At 41.2% G+C, this 26,320-nt stretch overlaps 1 protein-coding gene across 2 annotated transcripts in view; it reads left to right on the top strand.

The window, feature by feature from the left end:
- Window positions 1-3,210: 3,210 nt before the first annotated feature.
- Window positions 3,211-26,320, top strand: part of FNIP2 (folliculin interacting protein 2) — a 134,548-nt gene continuing 111,438 nt past the window's right edge. The window contains exon 1 of one of the 2 annotated variants that reach the window (XM_045464349.1): window positions 3,211-3,597. In XM_045464349.1, coding sequence (XP_045320305.1) covers window positions 3,485-3,597 — 113 coding nt within the window. In that variant the 5' untranslated portion in view covers window positions 3,211-3,484. The remainder of the gene's footprint in view (window positions 3,598-26,320) is intronic. The other variant, XM_045464364.1, reaches the window with a different exon arrangement.

Below are 26,320 nucleotides of genomic sequence, written 5' to 3'. Positions count from 1 at the left end.
GGCCTGGGGCACCTGGCTGGCTGAGTCAGTGGAGCATGTTGAGTCTTGATCTCAGTGTTGTTTGAGTTCCATGGGCATAGGGATTACTTTAAAAAATAATAATAAAGGACATGGCCCATTTAGGGTAATTTTCCTTTAATTGCAGGAAAATATAGACTAAAAATTTGAATTTACTATGTTTAAATTCTTATTAAACATTTAAAATTGTTTTACGATTCCTTTATTCTTGCTTCTTATAAATGACTTGCAAAATGACTTAAAAGTATGAAGTAAAAAGCAGATCCATTGGTGATGATTGGTGTACGGAGGGTTAAAGAAGCAGGGGTTTATTTGTTTCATACAACAAGCAATAGAGGACCCTCTCTTACAGACTGTTTTTGGCTTCAGATAACAGAAATCTCATCTCATCAAATGGGGAAGGTCAGCTCAGGGTAGAGGTATTATGGATCAACAATGTATTAAGGACACAGCTTGCTTCCACCTCTCTGCTCTGCCATCTTCAGAACTGGTTTCATGCCCAGGCTGGTAGCAAGATCCGTAGCATTACATGTAAACACACAACATACACAGGGAGAAAACAGCAACAACCCACATCTCTCCTTATAGTTCTCTATTAAGACCGAGAAAACATTCTCCAGGATCACTTTCCTCTGGCTCCTTTCCTTTTTGGCTAGAATGGCCTCAAGCGCTCATTCCTGAACCAACACCTTGCAAAAGCAATGAGATTACCCTTAGATCACTTAGACAGAGTTTGGGGATAATGTCAGTTTACCCTGAGGCACGCTGGCCTGGGGGAGGGATGGACACCTGAACAAAACTGGGGTTGTGTTGGGAGGAAGGGGTAACAGATATTAGGTAGGCTACAGTGTACCAGGCAGTCTAACTGTACAATTGACACTCCTAAAGGAACTTCCAGAACACGCATTAACTGGAGAGAACTGTCACCAGGACTCAGAACAGAATAAGTAAATCAGCTTTTACAATTCCCCCTTTTCCATCTTAAGGGTTACTCTAACATCTCCCAAGAATTCAGGATATTGTTTTACTTCCTCCTCTTGACAGCTGCATACAGGAGCAGCCAGCTGATAGATTTTGTAAGAGGGAGTGAGGTTATAAAGTGAATTAGATGTATGGAATCAGGAGACAAGCCACACAACTGTGCTGGAGACTAGGAGTGGGACAAGCTTCAGGGAAGAGGCAGTGACCAGTGCATGACAGGCAAAAGATGAGCTTTTGAAGAGGCCTTGAAAAGACAAGAAGAGAAATAATGAAACTGGGATAGGAGAGCTGTCTAGAGCTAGCTCCCCGAATTTTGCTGGTTAGGATTTTTGTTTGCTTTTAGAATTCAGAGCAAGAGGTGTGGCCAGAACCAGAATGAGGAAGAATGTGTGTTGAAAGGAAGCAAAGTGAGAAAAGGGGGAGAAGGGAAGCATTATAGTTCCTTTTTTTCTCTCCTAACTGAAGTTGGTCCTTAATAGTTTGAGATGCACATACTCCCTTTATAGTTGCCCAGTGAGGATCAAAATTGAGGGTGATGTCTGGGGCAGGCTGATTTTTAAATTGCCTCTTTTGGGTGATGCTGCACATTTGGACTGGGCTGGAATTAAACTAGTCCTTGGAGGTGAGGAACAAGGGACATCATGCCAAATTCCTCTTTAATGTGCAGTTACAAAAGTTGTAGGCTATCAACAGTATGCACTTCAGTTTGGGGAATAAAGGACATTTTCTGAGCAAGGACAGGGTAAGGGAGGGTGGTGAAGTTCCCGCCACAATATGACTTGGGGCCATGTCTTAATAAAGTCACAATAGATGAAGCCAGTATCTGCTATATAGGATACTAACCAATACTAGTGGTCTCATGAGGTAGATGCTCCCAGTAAACAGAGAGAAATACCAAAGTTGCAAATCAGGGTTCTGTGTACACTCTATCGTGCAAAACAAGGATTGCTTACTGGCAAGAACACTTAATCCACCATTTTAATAGTAGAGATCTGAAAGGAAAATATGACTGAGTTTCAATTTCTACCATCTTTCCCTTACCTTTGTGAAATTTCAGCACATCATTATTTACAGCTCGTTTACTACAAGAGCCAGAAGAAGTATTTTTGATTACTTATATTCACGGAAACACATTTGCTTTTTTTGAGTTTCCAAGAGTCCTTCTTTGAACAAGTCTAAGGGAATCCAGGTGAGTCACCGTTCACTGCTCATGAAGAAGCTAGGAGAGGCAGTGTTGGAAACTTACTTTTATCTCTATGACTCCTCATCAGAAAAACTGAAGATCTAACGCTATAAGGCAGATTAAGAAGCTGCTTTCAGTCAGGCACGTTCCTTCACCACCACAGCGTGTTGGGAGAGTTCTGCACCAGAGACTAAAGTTCTCACCGAGATTGGGTGGGACTGGATAGGAAAGCCAAGTCAAATACCCCTCCCTTCTCCAAATCAAATAACATCTATCCGTTGTTGATATCAGATTATTATGTGCCTTGATGGTTAAATATGTACTAGGAAAGCATTCTCTTCTTATAAAATAGCTTCTCTTAATTTTCTAAATCTATGTGGTGAATTCCATGTGTTTTTTAATTTCACAAGCAACTTTTTATATAACTACGGTATAGTGACCCAAGATGCTAAAGATCGAACAACTAAGGAGTTTAAATTAAAAACCAAAAAAAAAAAAAAAAAAAAAAAAACAAAACAAACAAACAAAAAAAAAAAACGACGGAGAGATCTAATCGATATGGTAGAAACATGCCAATATCTTGGGTGTTGTGACATTCGAATCAGTCCTGTGAAACAGCAACCTCACGTCTTAAACCCTTTCCAGCGCCATGGGGTTTCTATAAACGAGCCCTTGCACCTGCACAAAGCCAGGACCCAAGTTCAGGGGCTTTGTCTCAAAAGAACAAAGATCGGCCCAGCCGCTCTCTCGCTTTCGAAAGAATGCAGCCACCTCCAGCCCCACGCGCCGCTCGCGGAGCCGCGTCCCTCCCGCAGCCCACCCCGGCCGCGCGGCGACCGCCCCCGCCTCCTGGGCCCCTTTAAGCGCCGCGCCCGCCCCGCCTCCGCTCCCCGCGTGCTGGGAGCACAGGGCCGCCAGATCCGGGCCTCGCCTCCCACCGGGGTTACGTGAGCCCGGGGCGGGCGGCCGCCCGGCCAATGGCCGCCGCCTGGGCGGCCGCGCTCCTCCCGCGCCGCCGCTGCCGCCGCCGCCGTGGGGCTGCGGGCTCCTCCCGCAGGAGATAACTGTCAGCGCGCGAGGCGGCGGCGGCGGCGGGCCGGCTCAGTCATATGACCGGCCTCCGGCGGCCCCGACGCCGAGCAGAGTTACTCAGCCGCAGCGGCCCCGCGCTCCCACAAGGCTGGGCGGCCGCGCCGCCGCCGCCGCGATGGCCCCGCCGCCGCGGCCGCCGCCCCCGGCTGCGCGCTGATCTGCCGGCCCCCCGAGCGCCACGGCCGGAGCTGCAGCGGCGGCGGCAGCATCATGGCCCCGACCCTGCTCCAGAAGCTCTTTAACAAAAAGGGCAGCGGCAGCGGCGGCAGCTCGGCGTCGGCGTCTGCCCAGGGCAGGGCTCCCAAGGAAGGACCCGCGTTTAGGTGAGGGGGCGCCGCGAGGCGAGGCTGGAGCGGGACCGGAGTTGGCTTAGGTACCCGCCGGGGGAGGGAAGGAGAAGGGAGTGGGCCGCCCGGGACGTCGCAGCCCAGCGCCGGCACCGGGTCCCGGGCTTGTCATCGTGGACGCGCCTGATCCGAGTGTAGCTCCGAAACCTCTGTGACCGGGAGGGTCCTTTCCTCCCTTCCTCCACTTCCTCCCTCCCTCTCTTTCCCCGCTACTCAGGGTCCCTTCCTCCTTGCAGAGAGTTCTCTTGTGTTCCTTGGGATTCCCAGGCGTGCGCTTGCTTGGCTGTGCAGACGGGAGATTCGCCCTGAATTGGGGTGAACCCCTTCCCGGCAGAGCCGCCTGGACGCCTCTGCGGGCGCTGCAAAGCTGTGTGCTGTCATTTTGAGGGCAGCTCTAACCCATTGTGTACGTGACAGTATTTTGAAGTTATGAAGGAGCAACAGTCACGAAAAAGGCATCTTCCTTCCTTCTTGTTGTGTGTGACAAGCTCTCAAACGGATGAATGAAAGTGTGTAATTTGCACATCTTTTCGAAGGTTGATGCCGCCTGATGTATGGAAAGGGAGTAAAATGCTTTTATGAAATGGCTGAGGTTTTAATTTAACAATGCTGATGCACGTATTTAATAGATCCGACCTTGTGAACACACACCTTTGACTAAGACTTGACAGTATTTATTGAGCGCTTACCATCTTAAATGCTTTATGGTGATTTCTTTCATTTATTTATTTTTTTAACAACCCTGTGAGGTAGGTGCTATTTTAACTCCCATTTTACAGATGAGGAGACTTAAAGTCGGGAGAACTTCAGCAGCGTGTCCGGGATTCACCACAGTACAGCTGCAGAGCCTGCATTTTGACCCAAGCAGTTTGACCCCAGAATCCACTTTTTAAAATGTCTGCGTTAATTCTGCGTTCGAGAGCTAACTTTTAGAAGATGACTTAAAATGCCCGGTGTTGCCTTTCAGCACACTTATGTTGGGAAGTTTATTCATGTACCATTTTATCCAGCAAATTTTTAAATCGAGTATCCACTTCCAATGGTGACACGCTGCTACCGCTTTTTGGCCAGAATGTCTTGCAGAAGCAGTTTATTATTAAACAAGTTCAGAACCAGTATTAATAGACCTTTTAAGGGTTTGAAGTGAAACTTCCGAGTAAATTTTGGATTAGGTTTTGTATTCTAGAGTTTGCTTTTCTTGAATTCCGTTCATTTAAAAACATAGCTCCTCGCTGCAGTTTTGTGAGTATTACATACCAGTGTTTTGTGTTCGTGAAGTGTGTGTGGGTGTGGTGTTATTCGGAAGGTAAATCGCGAGGACTTTAAACTACCCTAGTTAAATTCTCCTGTTTCCTTTAGGCCGACTGAATCCTTATAATTTGAGTAGGGAATCCCGTTCCGTTCACCACTTTGAGTACTACTGATGTCGTGTCCCTTCTCAGGATGGTAGAATTACTTCAGACCCAGGGTATGGAATTTCTTCTCTTCCCTGCAAGTAACCCAGACTCGACTAAGGGAACAAAGCCCGGAGAGAAAAGGGCATGTGTGTTACCAGTGTCTTTACTTTGGCAGCCCTTGTCAAGGACATTTAAAGCCATTTTAATGTTGGTGGAGATAGTGGGGTTACACTGTCGCTGTTTCCTGTGCTCTCTGCCCAGTTGCCCACCGCCATTTCCTCCAGCCACAAGTTTAATTGAGTGTATTTTGAACCAAAAAATTGTGGCTATATTTAGGGCCTGGCCATATTAGGGAAATTGATTCCCACTTTGTGGGAACATTTTCAGTATAGTGTTCTGATGTCCCATTGGTGTATAATGAAGAACACAAAAGTATGCCAAAGACTTTTTTTTTTCTTGACCTCGTTAGGATTTTCTACAAGTTTTTGAGGTAGAGTTTTGAGATAGGTAGGGAGAATTGGAGCTCTCAGCTGAACGTTTCACTTGATGAGGCTCTTTAGCAGTGTCCCTGCCAGGGGTCATCATGGGAAAAGAAGTGAACTAGCAGATGTCTGTACAGACTCAGGAAGGTGGGGACAAATCAACCAGCACACATCAGATCAACAAAGGACACCCAAGCAAGTCTTTCCTCCTGCTCTCTCCACCTAGTGTAACTCTGAGATGCAGTATAGCCCTCCTGGGAAAAGTCTCCTAGAAAATTTCCTGTAGTATAACCCTCCTGGGAAAAGTCTCCTAGAAAATTTCCTTTTCTTGCCTTGTGCTTCATTTTATTCACATTTTACGAAATAGGAGCTGGCATGTGCTTTTTGGGGAAGTGGGTGCCTTCCTTATACAGGGGATTAGCTGCCCTTAGGAATCCACTTTATATATGAATAGATTTTGAGAAGTTAAGCTAAAAAAAACCCTCAGGTTAAAAATCTAGTATTCCTAACATGAATTTATTTTTCAGGGCATTTAAATACAGTATGTAACGTGTAAATCTTGAGGATGAAATTCTGCTGAGGAATCCGGTAGACTTTTTGGGCAGTTTTGTAGCTTTTATTACATGTTTTGGAGAAAAGCCTAAGTAAAATTAAGATCCAACTGTATTTATTAATTAATTTGTTGTTGTTTGTTTTAGAGTTTGTGGAAGACTTTTTTTTAATTTTAATTTTAATTTTTGAGAAAGAGAGCGTGAGCAGGGGAGGGGCAGAGAGAGAGAGGGAGACACAATCCGAAGCAGGCTCCAGGCGCTGAGCTGTCAGCACAGAGGCCTACAAGGACTCAAACTCGTGAACCGCGAGATCATGACCTGAGCTGAAATCGGAAGCTTAACCGACTGAGCCACCCAGGCGCCCCAGTGGAAGCCTTTTTATATCTTTTCTCTTTCTGTCATGGACTTTCACTAGTTATTTTAAACTTTTCTCCAATTCTCTGAAGTTCTGCCTTTTGTCAAGTTTACCCTTCATGTTACTCTGTTTACTCTTGTGCACTTCCTAGTCACTTCCCTGGGTTTCTTACTGTTCTCTCACCCCCTGGTTTTCACTCACTATACTTGATGAAAGAGGAAATTTTCTGTGCAATCTAAGTAGCTAATATCATAGGTCGTTTTCAGATCTTCATGTTTTCTGGCATTCCATCTAAAAAGGGAATCATCACAGTCAAGGATCCTTCTTAAGTGTATTTTATTTGGGATCTCAACAAAAGCCCTTTCATAGCTTTGAGGAAAGAGACTTCTAGGAAAACAAAAGAAATCAAAAGAGATTGAATTTCCATGTTTGGGAGAAGTAGTTAGGAACAATATATGATTATGGTATCTGTGAAGTGTAAGCTCTATTTAAAGTTATAAAGTTCCATTATGGTCTTGAAATTTGAGAGTATCCTCTATTTGCTGGTCTTCAGAAAGCTTTCACTTTGAATTAGTTGGTACATAAATATTTATTTGAACAACTCTTTGTTCTAGAAAGTTAAAGTAGAACAAAAAGAGGTGATGTGTCTAGAGGTTCAAGTCAGGAATAAAATTGGGTTCCTGGTCACCTTGGATTTGAGATCAGCATGTTCATATAGGAAATTTTAAAAGCCAAGGTATGCCTGTATGCCCATTGACTTGCATATCTGGTTCAGGTTTGAGGTTTTATTTTAAAGTTTGTGTTTTTTTTTTTTTTTTTTTTTCAATGTCTCTGTTAAATTAGTAGACCAGTCTTCACCTAAAATATATATGCAACAGAGAGGTGAAAAGCTCATAGGTTGTTAAAATATTTTATTTTGGACCTGTTAGATGAAGTGAGTAAGCTTATGTATCACCTGGGACATGAGGAATGAGTGGAGGCATTTCAGCTGTTTGGTAGCTAGCTATAAAATGCTAGAAGAGACTCCATTTTTTCTCCCCTCCAGTCCTGAATATCTAAGGCCAAATGGCCTAGTTAGTACTAATCCATATTGTTCTGTTAGAACAAATTTAAGTAATCTGTTACAGGGTTAGTATAAGTATAATTTAATCCACTTATCATCATTATCAAATAACATCTGATGCCCATGTGCTTGTGGCTTTGGCTCCACCTGTACAAATCGAGGTAGGACACTCATGACACAGGACACAGATTATTTGCCAAGATAAATAAACAGCAAAGTACACATTGGACACTATAACAAGAAGATCACCGAAACACTGATAAAGAGTAAATCTTTACGTTAAGTAAGGCATTAAGAACTCACTGTTCTCATGCTTCGTGTGACTGAGGGTAGGAGTATAAATTAGTCTTCTCTTGGACAGAGGGAAATTACACAGAAGGGCTTCCTCCCCGCCCACTGCCAGCTCCCAGGATATATGCATTTCTAATGAGATTTTTCTGAAGTAGGGAGAATATTCTGGAGAAAACTCAGTGTAGTTCCACTGCACTCATTTTTAATGCCTATAACCTAAGACATGTGACACACATGGGACAAATAGCACTTTTGATTTCTTTTTTTTCTACTTTCTAAAAGTCTTCCTGGAAGTTTCCTTGCCTGCTGTTTTGGATTTATTGGCATACTCTTTACATCCTATCTCCTTGTCCTGAAACATGCCGTACACCGTTGGGGGTTATTAGAGATTTTTGGCAGAGGTAAAGAAGGGACTGTTCCAGCTAATGCAGTGGGCTCTGTTAAAAGCACTTGGAAGACAAATTGAGGAGATCATTGATTTAGTCTTGCCTCAGTCACCATGTCGACATGGGCCTGAACAAGTCTCTTCATTTCTCTGGTTCTCAGTTTTATCATTTGTAAAGTCACAACACCAGTCCTATGTCATAGGATTACATAGGTGGTACGGAGGTAATATGATGAGTTTGAAAATCTTTTTCAAAATAATCAAATGTGGTGCAAACTGATTTTAAGTATTACCAAGGAGCCTTTTAAGTCATGGAGTTGAGTATTATTCACATTCAGGCTTTTATTAAAATTAAACCATTTTTCAGAGACTTGAGATAGAACTGAAGTGACATGTTTTTATTTACTTTTTTTTTTTTTTTACCTTGACATTGTTAGTGGTGACATAGAAACCCAAGTTTTCAGAGGAGTGTTAAAGACACACAGCAGGCTGTAACTCAGACCTGGATAGAGGTGACTGAGAGTTCAGGAATATTTTTAGGAGTATGGTGTATTTGTTTTTCAGAATTATATGCTATTTTTCTTACCAAGAAAAAAATCTTATTTAGCTGAAGGGGGAATATTGTTAGGCAGAATGATACCGTTGCACAATGGATGATACTCTGCAGCAGCCAAATCATTGTTTTGTGCGTGTGTGTGTCTGTGTGTGTGTGTGTGTGCATGCATGTGTGTGTACACATATACGTGCACACGTATACGTATGTGTATACACACACAAAAAGGAGTTCTCAGTATAAAAAGCAAAAGCAAGATACAAACTTACAGGGATAGTTTTTAAAAATAGGAATGTGAGGGGCGCCTGGGTGGCGCAGTCGGTTAAGCGTCTGACTTCAGCCAGGTCACGATCTCGCGGTCCGTGAGTTCGAGCCCCGCGTCGGGCTCTGGGCTGATGGCTCAGAGCCTGGAGCCTGCTTGGGATTCTGTGTCTCCCTCTCTCTGCCCCTCCCCCGTTCATGCTCTGTCTCTCTCTGTCCCAAAAATAAATAAACGTTGAAAAAAAAAATTAAAAAAAAAAATAGGAATGTGATTGATACTGCATGTACGGAAGAGAGCAGCCCTGCACACCAGCCGGTGGCTGCCAAAAGGGGTGGCTGAAAATTTAACTTTGCTCTTTTGTGTAGGATTTTTTGTTGGATTTTGCTCTGATGAATTTGTGTGGCTTTTGTGGTTTCAATTATTTTAAATGTTGAATGCCTTTGAGTATTTTACACTGTGAGGTGGAGGTGTGTGGGGAGGGTAAGGATAATATTTGTGGAGAAGCCTGATTTGAATAAAAACTCTTTGTAGAAGTTTTCCTCTTCATTAAAATAACTGGTAGTTCCTGTTATTAAAAGTAATATGCAGTGAATTTTAATGTGCTTAAAACCTCAGTCCATTACAAGCCTCAGGAGGCCAATTTAATTGTTGGTATTGATAACTGTAGGCAGTATACATGTGCAAAATTTTTACTAGTTGGGCAGGGTCACTGCTTCCCCCACGCTTCAGAGCCCACTGTAATCTTCATCAGAACGGAGGTTAGGAGCTGCCTGCAGGTCTTCAGTTGGTGACTGAGAGAGAGTTCTAATTAAGATTTATTTGAAACGTGTGTAGAAAAAAGTGTCACAACCTTCTAGATGTGGGAGAACTTGGAGAAGTTAAGGGGCTGGGATCAGATATCTTTAAAGCTAAGATATGTATTATAATTTTAAGTTCTGAAATGTGAATTGGTCATGTTACACATTGTCATTTGGCTTAGTACGTGGTATTGAAAGATGGGCCAGGCATGTGGTGTTGTAATGCATAGACTATAGATCTAAAGAGAGTGTTGATTTTTGTCATTGTGGCTTAAGGTTGTGTTTCTCATGGCTTACTTGTGAGGTCAGTGTAAGGAAGCCACTTTGCTGTTTTGTTTCCTTGGCAAAGGAAGTTGTAAAAGATTGTCTTTGCGCTCATGAAATGCTTTGGCTGTCTGTGTGAACTCCTGGTGGGTGAATCTGATTTGGAAACTGGCACTGTGCTGATTTCTCCAGCCACTGTTTTTCTTGGTGTGGGCGAAAAGGAACAAATGTTTTATCCTGATTGTACGAGTCCCTTGCCTAGTGTGAATTGTTAGGACTGCACTATGAGGTCATGTCCTTGGCTGTAAAAGTAGTATGTCTTTCCCTTTTGCTGAAATATTTGGTGAGTTCCTACTTACCAAGTATTCTTTATCTCAGGTTTGTGAAAAATGATTATTATGTAAAAGAGGAAAAACAGGATGGACTTTTCCAGCTAACTGGGCATGTAATAGTGATTTCCCTCAACTCCACCCCGTCTGTAAATGGAACATCCATGACTCACTTCTCAGGGCCACACAGGCACTTTTGTAACCAGTGCTTGAATGGGAGGGTGGGATGGGGATGGAAGGAGATGGGCTGGCATCCCACTTGTGTTTAGCCAGAATCTGTCCAGCTGCCTTTATAATGGACTTCTGAAAAGGACAATGTGCCTTCTCACACACCATGCTACATATTTTTTTTTCTTATTGCATTTTCTGTTTGTGCAAAATAATGCAATATATTAAATGCAATAAATGCATTCATTAATACTGTAACGTTGTGGGTAAGTGTTGTATAGCAGAGTGTTCTTTCTGTTACCTAAGATTTTGATATCAGCATGGATAATCTGGATCCCTGATTACCATATTGCTTTCTCCTTAACTGTATGCCTTTCATTTATATATATTTAGAATAGTTTTCTAGTTATTTGTCCCCGTATTCTTGCTTGTACTCTAGAATTTGTGCCCAGCATAGTGTTGTAAAGAGATATGTATACTGCTTAATAAAGCTGACCTTATCACCACACCTGACTTTTTTAAGTCATAAATGAGGACTTTTCTGTACTTGCTAGAATACATCTTTATTTTTTTTAATTTTTTTTTTTTTAATGTTTTACTTATTCTTGAGAGAGAGAGACAGAGAGACAGAGCGTGAGCGAGGGAGGGGCAGAGAGAGAGAGAGAGAGAGAGAGAGAGAGAGGGACACAGAATCCAAAGCAGACTCCAGGCTCTGAGCTGTCAACACAGAGCCTGACATGGGGCTCGAACTCACGAGCCGTGAAATCATGACCTGAGCCGAAGTCAGACACTCAACCGACCGAGCCACCCAGGCGCCCCTAGAATACATCTTTAAATAAGTGATCACTGGTGTTTGATTATTCACTGATGTCTAATTGAAAATGACAACCAATTCATGCAAGGTCCCTAAGTGAAAGTATGCATGGGTGCAGTAGAAATTTATCTCCAGAAAGCTGAGGGGGACAGATTGAGAACCTACATATCTGGTGGGGACTTCAGTCTAGTTTCCAGCAAGGTTAGTTGCACGTTGGAAGTTAATGATTATGTAGCACATGTGAACAGCTTAAACTCTGTGTGTTTATGATGGAAATATTTTTTTCTAAGAAAATTGATAGTCCACGTATTTGAATACACCCTGGGTTACGTTGTATAATAGACATAAGTAGAAATTGAACAGGTACATGAATTTACTTGACAACATAGCAAGAAATAAACTTACAAGTGTCTGCTTTTCCTTGATTTAGGGTACTTGAGACCCTGTAATACTGAATGTAATTCTAAGTGCAGTACTGCTAAGATTTAATGGTCAGTTATCGTTGAATTTTATTTATTGGTGGCCTATTCTAACAAGTGTGTGTGTGTGTGTGTGTGTGTGTGTGTGTGTATTTAATGTTTTGTCCCTGAAACTTTCCAGAGAATAGGTTAACATTTAATCTAACAGTTTGACAAACAGAAAAAAAGAATTTGCTTACAAGTACACACGTATCAGTTAAATGGCATCAAGTGGATTTTTGCATTTCATTGGATAAATTATGCTAACTAAACTTTTCATTCAGTTGTCATGGCAACTCTATTTCTTCACAAGTTGAAGACAAGTTAGATGTTAACCTGCACGTTCCTGGAGAGATGAAACAGGTGTTGATTTAAGATGTGTTAGGAAGAGGCAACAAAATCACCAGTCTAATCTGTTCTGCCTTTTAACACCTTACAAATACTTCATACTGCCAACTCTCTCTCCCTGGTGTATCCTGAAGATTGGACATTTTCTTTTTTCTTACATTTGAAACCATTAGGGTTACAGAAAAAAAAATTGTGTGTTATCAGTTACCTCTTAATTGTCCTTATTTACCCAAGTCTTTTATAAAATATGATGGAGAAATAGTAATAAGATCCTGTAAATTTCCCACTTTATTTATTTGTGATTTTTTAAAGTTTACTTGTTTTGAGAGTGAGACAGGGAGAGCAAAAGGGAGAGAGACTCCTCATCAGCACAGAGCCTGATGTGGGGCTCGAACTCCTGAACCATGAGATCATGACCTGAGCCGAAACCAAGAGTCAGATGCTTAACTGACTGGGCCACTCAGGTTCCCCTAAATTTCCCACTTTAAAGCATATATTTGAAGTAATTGAATGAAACAAGGAAGTGTACATGCTATGGTTAGAGCACTGATATGGGAGTTCTTCTAAATCCTAGTCCTGTCATTGTGTCTGTAGTGCTTAATGTAGTGCTAAATGGTTGCATTTAATAAATAGCTGTTGAATGAGTGAATGTATTTAAGAGTTTTGAAAACTGACAATCCTTAAAGATTCTCTGGTATTCCAGAATTGGGTCTCTTGAAATAATAGTGCTTTTTTTGTAGGGAACTTCTTTCTTTATGTTTCTGGCATGCATTGTGGCATTGCTTAAAGGAATCTTATTTTATACAACTCAATTTCTTTCTTCCCAGTAATTATATGAAAAATTTTCTGGTATCAAAATCATAGGATAAATATTCTAAAGGGAACTGTCTTCTCTTCAAAAAACAAAAAAAACAGCAAACACACACACACACACACACACACACACACACACACACCCAACTAAACTAAAAAGACACCTAAGTAATATGTCTGAGACCCAGTTATAAAATCTCATAGCTGTTGAAAGTAAACTATTGGAAAAGTATTATGTATTATGAACCTCTCAAATTATTAGCCGTGTTGATAAAATGTAAAACTCTGTTCTATACTTTTTATTTTTTTCTTTTTTTTTTTTTTTTTCTTCAACGTTTATTTATTTTTGGGACAGAGAGAGACAGAGCATGAACGGGGGACGGCAGAGAGAGAGGGAGACACAGAATCGGAAACAGGCTCCAGGCTCTGGGCCATCAGCCCAGAGCCCGACGCGGGGCTCGAACTCACAGACCGCGAGATCGTGACCTGGCTGAAGTCGGACGCTTAACCGACTGCGCCACCCAGGCGCCCCAATATACTTTTTAGATTTATTTGAATTCTTGTGTGGTTTGGTAGAACTGAAATATATGATGAACTTCACTCATTGTTTTTTTCATGTTTATGATATAGCACACTTAATTATAAAAACAATATTGGTATTTTGAACCCTACAGGAACTGTGTGCATGTTCCATGAAGTAAGTACTTTAAAGAAAAGGTGGAATTATTTCTGCTTTCCATTTGAGAAACTAACTTAAAAATGGGTTAGAAATCTGGCATGTTCTTTATGAAACTCTTAACCCAGACTGATGTATAAAGATGAAAGATGACCTATGCTGTGTGAGGAAGTGAGCTATGAGTAAACACTTTTCCCCAGCATAACAGGCAATGACTATTTGCTTTAGAATGGTACAGTGAATAAGTTAGTTGCTAGGGCAGAAGGAGGTAGAAGAGCAGGAACTACTGTCTCTGCCCAAAGGGTGAAGAAGGACCCCTGGTAGCCTCTTGGTTCTTTCTCAGTGTGAGCGTCTCCACAGAAACCCCGTGAATATTGCTGCCTGGCCCCCGCTGTGGGATTCGATACATTTCTTAGTGCCGTGTGTTCCTGAAAATTGTCTATAAGTTATGATTTGACTTTGTTCAAGATTATGAGTTTTAAATGCACCTGATGAAGAAAAATGAGACAATATAAAATGATACACATTGAAATATAAACCTCTCACTTCACACCCCTGATCACTCTTTCCAGAGGCTACCATTATTGTAACAGTTTCTTTTATATCCTTTCAGAAATATTCAATGCAAATATAAGAAAAAAAATACTCTCTTTTCGTTCATGCAAAATGGTAGTTGCCTGTATACTGTTCTGCGTTTTGCTGATAAGTTACCTCCTGTTCCATCGAATAAATGCATGTATCAGTACTTTAGTTAGTCCCCGTGGTTCTGTTTTTTTTTAAGTTTATTTATTTGTTTTGAGAGACAGAGAGAATGAGCAGGGGAGGGGCAGAGAAAGAAGCAGAGAGAGAATCCCTAGCAGGTTCTGCACTGTCAGCACAGAGCTGTGGGGCTTGAACTCACGGACTGTGAGATCATGACATGAGCCTGAACCAAGAGGCAGACACTCCACTGACTGAGCCACCCAGGCACCCCAAACCCTGTGGTTCTTAAATCTGGCTGGACATTAAAGTCACCTAGAAAGATGTAAATGCCCAAACTGCTCTCTCAGATCCAGATTCTGAGCTGAAGTCAAACGTTTAATCAACTGAGCCACCCAGGGGCCCCAGGGGGGGCTTCCCATTTTAATTGTGCCAAGTAATAGATATTAAGTGTAAAAAACTAAGTGATAATATGAGAAGCAGTGGACTCCTGGGCCAAATATCCAGTGTCAGATTAAGATGAAAGCAAACAGTAAGGGCTCTTTAATCTGAGCTGGTTGGGGGGGCTTTACAGAGGAGATAAAATCTGATGGGAAAACAGTTTCCGAGAGATGAAGAGGAGGAAGCTGATTTATCTTAGAAGTGTTCCTAGATTAATGAATGAGCTGTTTGTTTTTTTGTGTGTTTTTTTGTTTTTGTTTTTTTTGAAATAAGAATGCTCCAGTGAGGCAAGATCCATTGGGACCAGATTGTGCAGGGCCTTGAAAGCATTATTAATTTTCAGTGTAAATTTAAGTATCCCAAAGAGACGATGAGGGGTCTTCAATCTATACCTTGAAGGTTAATAGAAAGTGTAGGGACTTTGTTATGGGTCTGCATTTCTTGTGTTCAAACCTGGCTCCCCCACTTACGAGGTATGCCACATCATCCTCTCTTGAAATTTTTTCAACTGTAAAATGGATGTAAAATCGCTTTTCATGTAAGGTTGTTATGAGGACTAAATATATGTCAGTTACGTTACACAGTGCTTGGTACCTATCAGGCATTCGATAAATGGCAGCTCTCGTAACTCTCAAGAGACTTAAATATAATGTCTCTCCCCCCAGTTTCTCTAGCTACTTCCCTGTATTAATCCCATCTCTTGAGCATCTCCAGACTGTAGGTAGATAGCAGGTAGCTTGTCGTCATCAAAAAGTGGAGTTCCTTCTTTGAAGGCATTTGGGGAGCCACTACAATTTTGAGTAATGGATTGGTGAAGCGTGTTGCTCAGCACAGGGACCTTAACCTAACTTTTGGTGCTGGGCTCCAAGTTAGTGCAGTTTTACTGTGTATGATATCAGCAAGCAGAACTTATCTGTATTTCTTAGTCTTCCCACTCTCCCCCAATCCCAGACCTCTCATCTCCAAAGGGAAAAGCCTTAACACAAGCCAGTAACATCATGCTCCCACTTTTTATGACTTTCTTCCCAGCCTGTGACAGAACCCATGCTTGGTAAACCTATCAGATATAGTTATCTGGGTTTTGCTTTTTGCTTTTTTGTTTTAATAAAACTTTAGTGGTTTAGAGCAGTTTTAGATTTAAATAAAATTGAGGGGTAGGTACAGAGATTTCCCATGCAGCCCCTGCTCTCCCGCACGCATAGCCTCCTTCATTACTGTCATCGGTGTGGTACATTTGTTGCCAAGAATGAACCTACACTGACCCATTACCCAAAGTCTGTAGTTCACTTTAGGGTTCACTGTTGGTATTTTAGCTTCTGTGAGTTTGGACAAGTGCATAATGGCATGTATCCATCCTTATAATATCACACAGAATATTTTCACTGCCCTAAAAATCCTCTGTGCTCAGCTTGTTCATCTCTCTCTCCAGCCCCAGATATCTCTTTTTGTATCTCAGGACCTCTTTTTTTCTTTTAAGTAGTTTCCTGATAGTTCTGCTTCTTGTGTTGATTAATTTTCCAGTCATTGGTGAAAAACCAGTTTTGGCTGTGTCCTAAAATTCCAGATTTACACCCAGGAGAGGAGTGTGTGTTGGAAGACTAGCTCAGTTACTCATGATAGTCACATTTTTTACAAATGGAAAGGGGGGTGCTGGGAATGGGGAAATGAGGAAACAAGAGAAAGGAAAAGCTCTTAATTGTCCAGTAATCTTATCTTACTGAAGTGCTGAGTACTGCCCCTAATAATTTCATGCAGTACTAGTTTAGTTAATGTGCCAAGAGAAGTGTGCAACCTCTGCTCGTTCCAAATAAAGCTATTAAAAAGCAGCCTAGTTCCAGTAGGCGCAAACTCAGCACTTCATAATTTGTTCGTCATTGCGTCTTCCTTCTTCCAGTCTTCCCTCCTTCAAGTCCAGGGCGTGTTGGACTTTGATCTTACACCTGATTACCGTGCTGTACTGCTCTTTGGATTATGCCGAGTATTGAGTTTTACAGCTTGGACCGTTAAAGTCAATATTGCGTTGAACGCAGCAGTAGCTATGTGAGTTCTCTTGAGCTTGCCTTGACCTACTAGCGTGTGAAGTAGCTGTTTAAGAGGAAGATTCTTTTCAGAATTGTGTCATAATTGGCACTTGATTGTCAGAATTGTTTTTTTAATGTTTACTTTTGAGAGAGACAGAGCATGAGTGGGGGAGGGGCAGAGAGAAGAGGGAGACAGGATCCTAAGCAGGCTTCAGGCTCCAGATTCTGAGCTGTCAGCACAGAGCCCAACACGGGGCTCGAACCCATGAACTGAGAACCTGAGCCGAAGTTGGATGCTTAACCAACTGAGCCACCCAGGCATCCTGATTGCCCGAATTGTTGTGGTCCAATCAGCAGACCATAGTAAGTAGGTAATTTACCTTGGATTGAAGTATTGCCATGATGTCAGACCTGTTCTCCTTCCTTTTATTTTAGAAACCTTTATGTGTAAGGCACTAGGTCACAAGTACCTCAGAGATACTTTTAGTGGAGGAGGGACACAGTAATCCTCAAGGAGAAAATAACAGGGTCTCTCTTCTCCTTCATAACAAATCCTAAAGTATTATTCATCTATCAGTTATCACCTTTTTGTTTAGAAGACTCCCCTTTTCTTCCCATCCTAGAAATATTTGGGATATGGGGCCTTGGCCAACTCTGCCCTAAGAAGTGCAGCAAGGAGTTTTTATGTTTCTCTTCTTTTTTTCTTTCTTTTCTTTTCCTTGCTGGCTGGAATTCCCAGTGAGGGTTTTTCTTCACCATCAGATTAGTTCCTGTGTGACCTTTTGGGGGCAGAGGAGAAGCTCATTTGACCTGCATTGGTTTAGGCTCTGGGTGGCCTAAAATCCTGATAGCTAGAATTCTCCATCTGGTCCCATCCAGTTCCAGAGTCTGGCCCAGCCCAGCTTATTAGGATTTAAGGGTGAGATTTGGCATCAAAGCTTAGCAAGTAATTAAGGGCTTATATGTCTTCCATTGCTTTCTCTGAATGTAGTTTCTTTGAGGACCTAACTGGTATGCAGGGAGGAATGTATATGAGGCATATTTTAGAGGAAAAACTGAATGGGATATGAAAGCGAGGGAGAGTGAATTGTAAACGAAGAGAATAAATAATTTTTAAAAAGTAGTAATATTGTGGCGCCTGGCTGGCTCATTTGGAAGAGCACGTGACCCGTGATCTTGGGGTTGTATATTTGAGCCCTGTGTCGGGTGTAGAGCTTACTAAAAAAAAAAAAAAAAAAAAAAAGTAGTAATATATAAAATAACTTCAAGGTTTTGAGCCTGAGTAACCTGGGAGAATGGCAATAGGACAGCTGTAACGAGAAATTACTTCTAAAAAGAGAGTATATACGTTTGATTTGCACATGCTGAATTTTTTTTTTCAGTATATGAAGTTTATTGTCAAATTGGTTTCCATACAACACCCAGTGCTCATCCCAACAGGTGCCCTCCTCAATACCCATCACCCACCCTGCCCTCCCTCCCACCCCCCATGCACATGCTGAATTTGAGGTGCAGTTGGATACTCCACAAATAGTGCTGTTCTTGAGGCAGTAGTTATTAGGGCAGATACTAAGCCAGTATTTGCCAGGGGGCCCAGGAAACCCATATTTGGTTCTTAAGACTTCTTTTTCTATTCACTTCCCCAAGATTACTTTTGTCACAATTCTATTTGCTCTTTCAAACTTCGTTCAGATGCCACCTCTGGGATTGTCTTTGTGACTGCCTCAAACAGGTGTGCCCTCTGAACTCTTAAACTTCAAGTTTTGTTTTTGTTTTTTTTTTATGGCACTTACCGCATTCTGGCTGGTTTTTTGTTTTGTTTTGTTTTGTTTTTTAATTGTCCAAGCACTACCAGATTATACCTTAAGTGCGCGGAACATTATATGTATGTATGTTCCTGCAGTGCATAGCATAGCACTGAGTCTATTAATAGGAGCTCAGTAAATATTTAAATATACTTATTTAAACCTGTTTATTTTCAGCTAGTACCTCTAGTTAGAGAAATATAAATTTATTAGTTGTTATCTAGAATTCCTTTTAGAATTTTTGTATAAATTTTCCTCTTTGAAGCTTTAAGAATATCTCTTAGTGCTTGTATTTCAGAATTAACCAGCAAGTGTGTTTATCCCATTTATTTTGTTTACCCCCTTTTTGTAATTACTTTTCAACTGCCAGGTGATGTAATTTTTTTTAACCTGAGACTTCTCTATAGATCATTTTATTTTTTTCTATACAAGTTTCACTTTAGATTTCTGAGGTTCACTGCCAAGAAATGTATGACATATTCTAGTAAGGCTATCCTTTTTTTAGAGATTTGGTCTATCATAAGAATAGCTTGAACACCATCTTTACCTAAACTGACCAGACTTTTGCCCAAACCAAAATTCATTTGGCATTTACTTATCTGTTTGTTCAAAGGACCCTGAAAGATCTGCTGTGTGTTCCCTTTAGTTGGGCATTTTCCTGGTGAAAATGTATAGTGCCATTTATAAGTATGGCCCTATCCCTGGCCACTCGGTAACTCATATCAGTTACAAAAATGTTCAGTTCAGTATTCACACCCATCACGGAAAGACCACTCTGTTTATACTTCTCCTTCCAGAGAAATGTTTGTTTATTCCTACTTTTGTTTTCTGGTCCTAATCCAATTCTCTAAGATAAATATCCCACTAGCTTCACACTGTTTTATCCTCATAAAAACAAGTGGCCAAATACCTGTGTACTAATGAAGTTAACATCATGAAAATGTTAATGGCAAATGAGATTCAGATGAATAAAGGAATGCTTATTTTGGTTTCTCATGGACATGGTTAAAAAAACAAACAAACCCCAAACCTAAGTTTACTAGTACATAAATCATATAGTATTACAACTTCACTGGGTTATCAGAAGTTCATTTCTCCCATTTGAATTTTATGGGTATCAGTTTTGAAATAAGTGGGCCAACCAGGGCTTGAAAGTATTTATTTCACCCATAAATCACGCCTATTCTCAAATGGTAATAAGAGTTGACAGCGGTTTTTATTTTCCAAAGACTGCACTTTAGTTAGGGAAGAGGAGAGGTTCTGATAGTCGACCCTCTGCAACCTTTATTCTGTGAGATTTCTTGCTCCCTGTTTCCTAAAGATGTAGTGACAGATTAACCAGAATCAAAGGTATTGCAATCTGATCTCCGGGAGGTTCCTTCTCCGTATTATTCTTTGTGATTTCTTCTTCACATTGATGCTGTACCTTTAATTTGCCACTTTAATTTGCTTGGATGAGGTAATTTCTTAGTGGGATAGGGATAGAAAACACCAGGGAGAGAGATTATTTTCTGAGTATTGCTTTTTAAGGCCCCGAGTTTCCTCTTAATCCCCAGGTCTTTGATTTGAATTTTATATCTGAGACAGGAGCACCTGTGACTCCAGGTGGCTGCTGTCCTCTCCCAGTAGTCTAGGAGGGGGCCATCAGGGGTTGGAGGATCTTGTACTTAGATGTTGTTGAGAAAGTTAGGAATATTCCCTGCCCCCCATGAGTAGGATAAGCTAAAGGTCCTTTTAATTGAATCATTTCTTTTCCTTGGCAAAGACAACGAAGATCTGTTTAGCCCATGCAATGTAGTGGTGATAGTTTCAAAGCAGAAACAAGCCATGCTGTAGGATTAGGAGGCTAAAGTTAGGAATTACATGCGATGCAAACCAATTTTTTGGGGCGCCTGGGTGGCTCAGTCGGTTAAATGTCCTACTCTTGATTTCAGCTCAGGTCATGATCTCACGGTTTGTGAGTTCAAGCCCCACATTGGGCTCTGCACTGGCAGTGTGGAGCCTGCTTGGGATTCTGTCTCCTTCTCTCTCTTTGTTCCTCCCCCCACTCACTCAGGAACACGCATGCATATGCTCTCTCTCTCAATAAATAAACTTAAAAAAAAAAAAAAGATATATTCCCCATGATTTTCTTTTATAAAAATTGTGGGGAGAGATGTATATCGGTTGAATGTGCTGCTGTGTATTAAAGACCAGTATTTCAGAGAAAGGGTAATTGATAAGATGGACTTAACTGTAATAGTTCACATTTCCATGGGTTTTATTTTCCGAAGCAATTGTATTGTATAGAATAGAAAACAGGCTTATTGGCCAAGGTCACAGAGATAGTTGCCGGAATGGATATGGCCAGATCTGGAACACAGACCTGAGGCATTGGGCCTCAGCCAATTTTTAGTCCTATAAGTATGGCAAGTTCCTTTGTTTTGTACTTTAATAAAAGCTGCTATGAATTTGTAACTAAAATGCATCTTTTTTTATTTTTAATGATCATAAATCTGCATTCTTTTTTTTTTTTTTGTATTCTTTTTTTCTTAATGTTTATTTTTAAAAGACAGAGAGCAAGCGAGCACAAGTAAAGGAGGAGCAGAAAGAGAGGGAGACGGAGAATCCGTAGCGGGCTCCACGCTGTCGGCACAAAGCCCAATGTGGGGCTTGAACTCGTGAACCAGGAGATCATGACCTGAGCCGAAGTTGGATGCTCAGCTGACTGAGCCACCCAGGCACCCCTTGTGTTCTTTTGTGTGCTGAACCTTTGTGTTATTTTCATTAGATTTTGGTATTGAGGTGCTCAGAGCTGTAACCTTTAACTCTTAAAGATACCTTTAAGCTCCTTCACTTGGCTGGCCCTGTCTCGTTTCTCTTTGCTCTTCCCCTCACACTTCATAACACCAGTCAAAGTGAACTTGTCTCAGTTCCTCAAAAAGCTTTGAGCTTTCCCTTTATAAAGATGGCTTTGCCTGGAACTCACTTCCTCCATTCTACCTTAACCTACTGACTCCTACCTAGTGTGGTGGTTAGGAGTGGGTGTGGGCTTTGGAACCAGACTTCACATTTCCAGTCCTGACACCATCACTTAAGAGCTGTGAGATCTTGAATCAGTTATGAACAGCTCTGTACGGTGCTGCTCTTTGGTACATTGGGAATAGTAGTAACCACCTCATGGCATGTTTGTGAGATTTAAATGGGTTTGCTTTTGCGATGTGAGAGCAATGCCTGGCACTTAGTATGTGCTGGTATCTGGAAGCCTGTGCTGATAATGCCCGGCTCTCCAGTGGCCTAGATATATGTACCTCCTGCTCTTTCTCATATTCATCATTGCACTTTGCACCCTACCTGCTGCACTGGAGTTGCCTGTACATGCCCCTCCCTCTCTATTTAGGGCGAGGGATGACCATGCCATCTTTATTTTTCTTTGTTTTTATTTTTTTTTAAGTTTATTTATTTATTTTGAGAGAGAGAGAGAGAGAGAGAGAGAAGCAGGGCACACAAGTGAGAGAGGGGCAGAGAGAGGGAGACAGAGAATCCCAAGCAGGCTCCGAGCTGTCAGCACAGAGCCCAACGTGGAGCCTCAACCCACAAACGGTGAGACCATGACCTGACCCAAAGTCAAGAGCTGGATACTTAACTGAGCCACCCAGGTGCCCCAACCATGCCATCTTTGTATTATTCACTTTGGGATACAGCTCCTGGCACTTAATATAGGCACTTGGGAAATGTTTGAATACATAAATAAGCAAGGCTGTGTCACCTTATGTTGTAAGCTTAACGTCTTTGACCTCAGCTTTCCTTTCCTTTAGTGGAGACCTTTTAAGCTTTTATTTGGAACTTTTGATGGGGGTAACTTTAGGACAAGGGAGGTGATAGAAACGATCATCTTCTAGTTTAGCTTTGGCTTCATTATGGAAGCTTTTGGAGTTGTAACACATTATTGCTTTAGTGTAGTTTATTCTGTGACAGAAGAGGCTGAATATAAGGACAGGCCTCCTGAAAAATTGCTGTGTTCATTAAAAAACGTTAAAGTGGGTTCCACAGAGAACAGGCTAGACTCATGAGGAACACCCGATTGATGTTGACCACAATCTGGATTTAATCTAATAATTGTTACAGCCTCCCTGGAAATCACAGGATTTCCCGGCATTCAGCTTTTGTTGGCAATCAGGTGTGCCTATGGCCATAATGTAACCACTTAACTTTTCCTTCTTACTAGCTCTGTCTTTATAGTCAAGAATAAAAACAATGTAAAAGGAAAAGCTTATGTAAGAGTAAAATAGTTTCTGGCTGAAAGTAACAGATTTTTTTCTACTCTAGGGGTGGTAGTCATCTGGCATGGTCATGGCAGATCCCCTGATGGTAGGGTGTTCCAGGTGAAAATAATGCCTTACTTAGGGGAAAGGAAGAAGCAGGAAGGGGTTTGCTATGCTGCTGTGATTCTTTTGATTAATGCCATTAAAAATTTGGAGTACTTGGAGAATGAGACTAACAATTAACTGCTGTAAACTTTTGTATTTTCAAGGGACAGTAGTAAAAAGCAAAGGTTAACTCCAAACTGGACTTTCACAACAGTGTAATTTGAAAAACAAGTTCCATTTCTTGTTTGTTCTTGCCTTCCTATGTCTTATCTGCCATGATAGAATAAGGATAATAATACAATTCAGTGAGCACAGACTATGTACAGGCACTGTTGTAATCACTTTCTATATGCAGCCAATGTATATATATGTGTGTAGTATTTACAGTTTATTATATAGCCTTTTATTCTTTCCAAAGAAAGCAAAGAAGGATGCATGGTAGTATATATATGTGTCAGGTTTGAACTCCACCTCTTCTGCTTACTAGCTGTGCAATTTTGGACAAATTACTTTCTATCTCACTTTTTCTATCTAAAAACAGAAATAGAGTCTCAATTAGATGAAGTAGTGAGAGCAAAGTACTGTGCTAGGCTCATAGAGTGGCTCAGTTGTGTTAGCTAAGTAAGTAAAGAACCACTTGTTATACTGTCTTCTACTGAGTGTGACCTTTGACTTGATTGGTATCCAGGGAAATTTATGAAAAATTTCAGAGCATTTCTATGGCTCCAACCGGGAAGTTAATTAGGTATATTTATCTGTGCTTCTGCTGGTGTTACCATTGTCTACCAATAAGAGATGAGAGCACTGTAACCTCTGCTCAGGCTTACTAGACCTTTCCCCATCTCCAGTCACCCCTTGTCATTGGTTCGTTCGTTCTTTCTTTCTTTCTTTCTTTCTTTTTTAATGTTTATTTGTTTTGAGAGAGACTGAGCACAAGCGAGCACAGGGGAGGGAGGGAGAGAGAGAGAGAGAGAGAGAGAGAGAGAGAGAGAGAGAGAGAGAAAGAGAAAGAAAGAATCCCAAGCAGGTTCCATGTGCTTTCAGTGTGAAACCTGATTCGGGGCTCAAACTCACAAACTGCAGGATCATGACCTGAGTCAAAATCAAGACTTGAAAGCTTAACCGACTGAGCCACCCAGGCACCCGGTTCCTTATTTCTGTGCAAAGTCAGAAAACATTAGAGCAGTGTTTCTCCACATGAGGAAGTGATGCTTCCTCATTGAACTAGTCTGTTTCTCAGACCAAGAGGGGACTGTGATGCATTCATGGTGTCTACACCACTTCATATTATTCTTCTTAAAGCTATACTTTCCTGCAACAACAACTACTCCTTATCCTCTTGGTTTTTGAGCACTCTCCTGCCATCCTTCCTTCCCTGCATAGCCCCTAAGAGCAGGATTGGGGTGTGTGTGTGTGTGTGTGTGTGTGTGTGTGTGTGTGTGTGTATGTATGTATCTAGGTGTGTCTGTGTAAAATAGCAGCCTCTTACCACTTGGAAGGCATTTTTCCTTGGTTAAGATGTTAAAGATATTATTGTTCTGAAGAACAGTTCACTTATTAGAATAATGGCTGTATTATAGGTTAACTTGATTTTTGTAGGAAAGCCAGGTATTCTGACCACACTTTATAATAATGTTTCTGATTTGTACTCTGAACTCTAAAGTTATTGATGGATTTGTAGACCCTATACAATAAATCTTCAAAAACTTCTATTGAACATCTTTGATATTTCAGATATAATGAATTGGTAGAATACAGAAATGAGTAAGACACATCCCTGCCCTGAGCAGTTCAGTTCCTGAGGGCTTATTTCCTCCTGTTCCATTGTAATGTGTAATAGGACCTAACAGGGTACCAAGGTAGAGGCAAGGAGGCCTTACAAAAGTGCTTAATGCTTGTTAAGTGACTAAAGTCTCTAAGCTTGGTAGATGCCTTGATTTTTCAGTTTTTCCCCCCCAGTTAGCACTTTCTTAGGTTTTTATCTTCCCATATAGTTAAATGCTAAATATATATGTTGTTCTTATATTTGAGCTCATAATTTTTTTATTCTTGTTGTCTTTCCAGTATTGTTTCTACATGGCTCTGTAACTTCATTCTTTCTTTTTGTGTTCACAAATACTCCAGGCTTTAGATATTTTTTGTTTCATTTTTGTTTTTGTTTCTGCATTGAGAACCTTTAAGAAGTTTTCATGTTGGTATGTTTGTGATAGTAGGAATGTTACTAGTCACAGCTGGCCAGTGTCTAAATGCAGGAAATTCTCTTTTGGAATGTCATTGCTTTCCACAGGCTTAGAGGGTAATGCCTGCCCAACTGTCAATGTATGCCGTCAGTAATGACCATGTGTGTTTCATTTCCCACACCTTCTCTGCCTTGTATAGAATAAAGGGTGAAGGTTATATAAATTGATAATTTTGAGTGCATTATTAAGGGCTGGGATAGGTAAGAGGTGGTGGAGGCAGTGTCCCTGAGCAGGTGAGAGACAATGAGACTCAGAGACCAGGGTCTATCTAGTCTTTCCCCTAGACTAGAAAAAGCAAAGCTTTTTCTCATAGGAGGCAAAGGTGCGTGTGGGTAAGTGGCTTCTGTATGCCAAGCACTGTGCTAATTTCTGGGAACAAATGGAAGATTGAGACATGATCTGCTCTCAGGGAGGTTTCAGTGTAGCAGAGGAAATCACCACAAAAACCCTATCAGGTACTAACTACAGTCCATCTTCATTATTCATGGATTCTAGCTTTGTAAGTTCGCCTATTCATTAAAATTTGTTTATAACCCCAAAGTCAATATTTGTGATGTTTTTATGGTCATTCAGGGACATCCACAGAGTAGCAAATATTGGAGTCACCTGATGTGCATATTCTGAGCCCAGGTCTGGCAGGACAGCCTTTTTTTTTTTTTTTTTTTTAATGTTTATTTATTATTGAGAGACCGAGACTGAGCGTGAGTGGGGGAGGAACAGAGAGAGAGGGAGACACAGAATCTGAAGCAGGCTCCAGGGTCTGAGCTGTCAGCACAGAGCCTGATGCGGGGTTCGAACTCAAAAACCGCGAGATCGTGACCTGAGCCGAAGTTGGACGCTTAACTGACTGAGCCACCCAGGCGCCCCAGGACAACCTTCTTATATCAGTTCTCATACTGTAAACCAGTTTTTTTTTTTTGGTTTTTGTTTTTTTTTTCTTTTTTCAGTCTATTTAATGTTGAGGTTGAGTTTTTTGTTTGGTTGGATTTTGTTTTTGTTTTGTATCTTTGTGCTTTTTGTTGGTGATTTTGCCATTTAAAATGACCCCAAAGTATTGGGCTGAAGTGCTGTCTAGTGTTCCTAAGGCAGGAAGGCAGTGATGTATTGTGCATATAGAGACCATATATATGTTACGTAA

The sequence above is a fragment of the Leopardus geoffroyi genome, chromosome B1 (assembly GCF_018350155.1).
Source record: "Leopardus geoffroyi isolate Oge1 chromosome B1, O.geoffroyi_Oge1_pat1.0, whole genome shotgun sequence".
Taxonomy (NCBI): domain Eukaryota; kingdom Metazoa; phylum Chordata; class Mammalia; order Carnivora; family Felidae; genus Leopardus; species Leopardus geoffroyi.
Note: the sequence above shows the minus strand (reverse complement) of the source record. Positions and strands in the feature narration are given on the sequence as shown.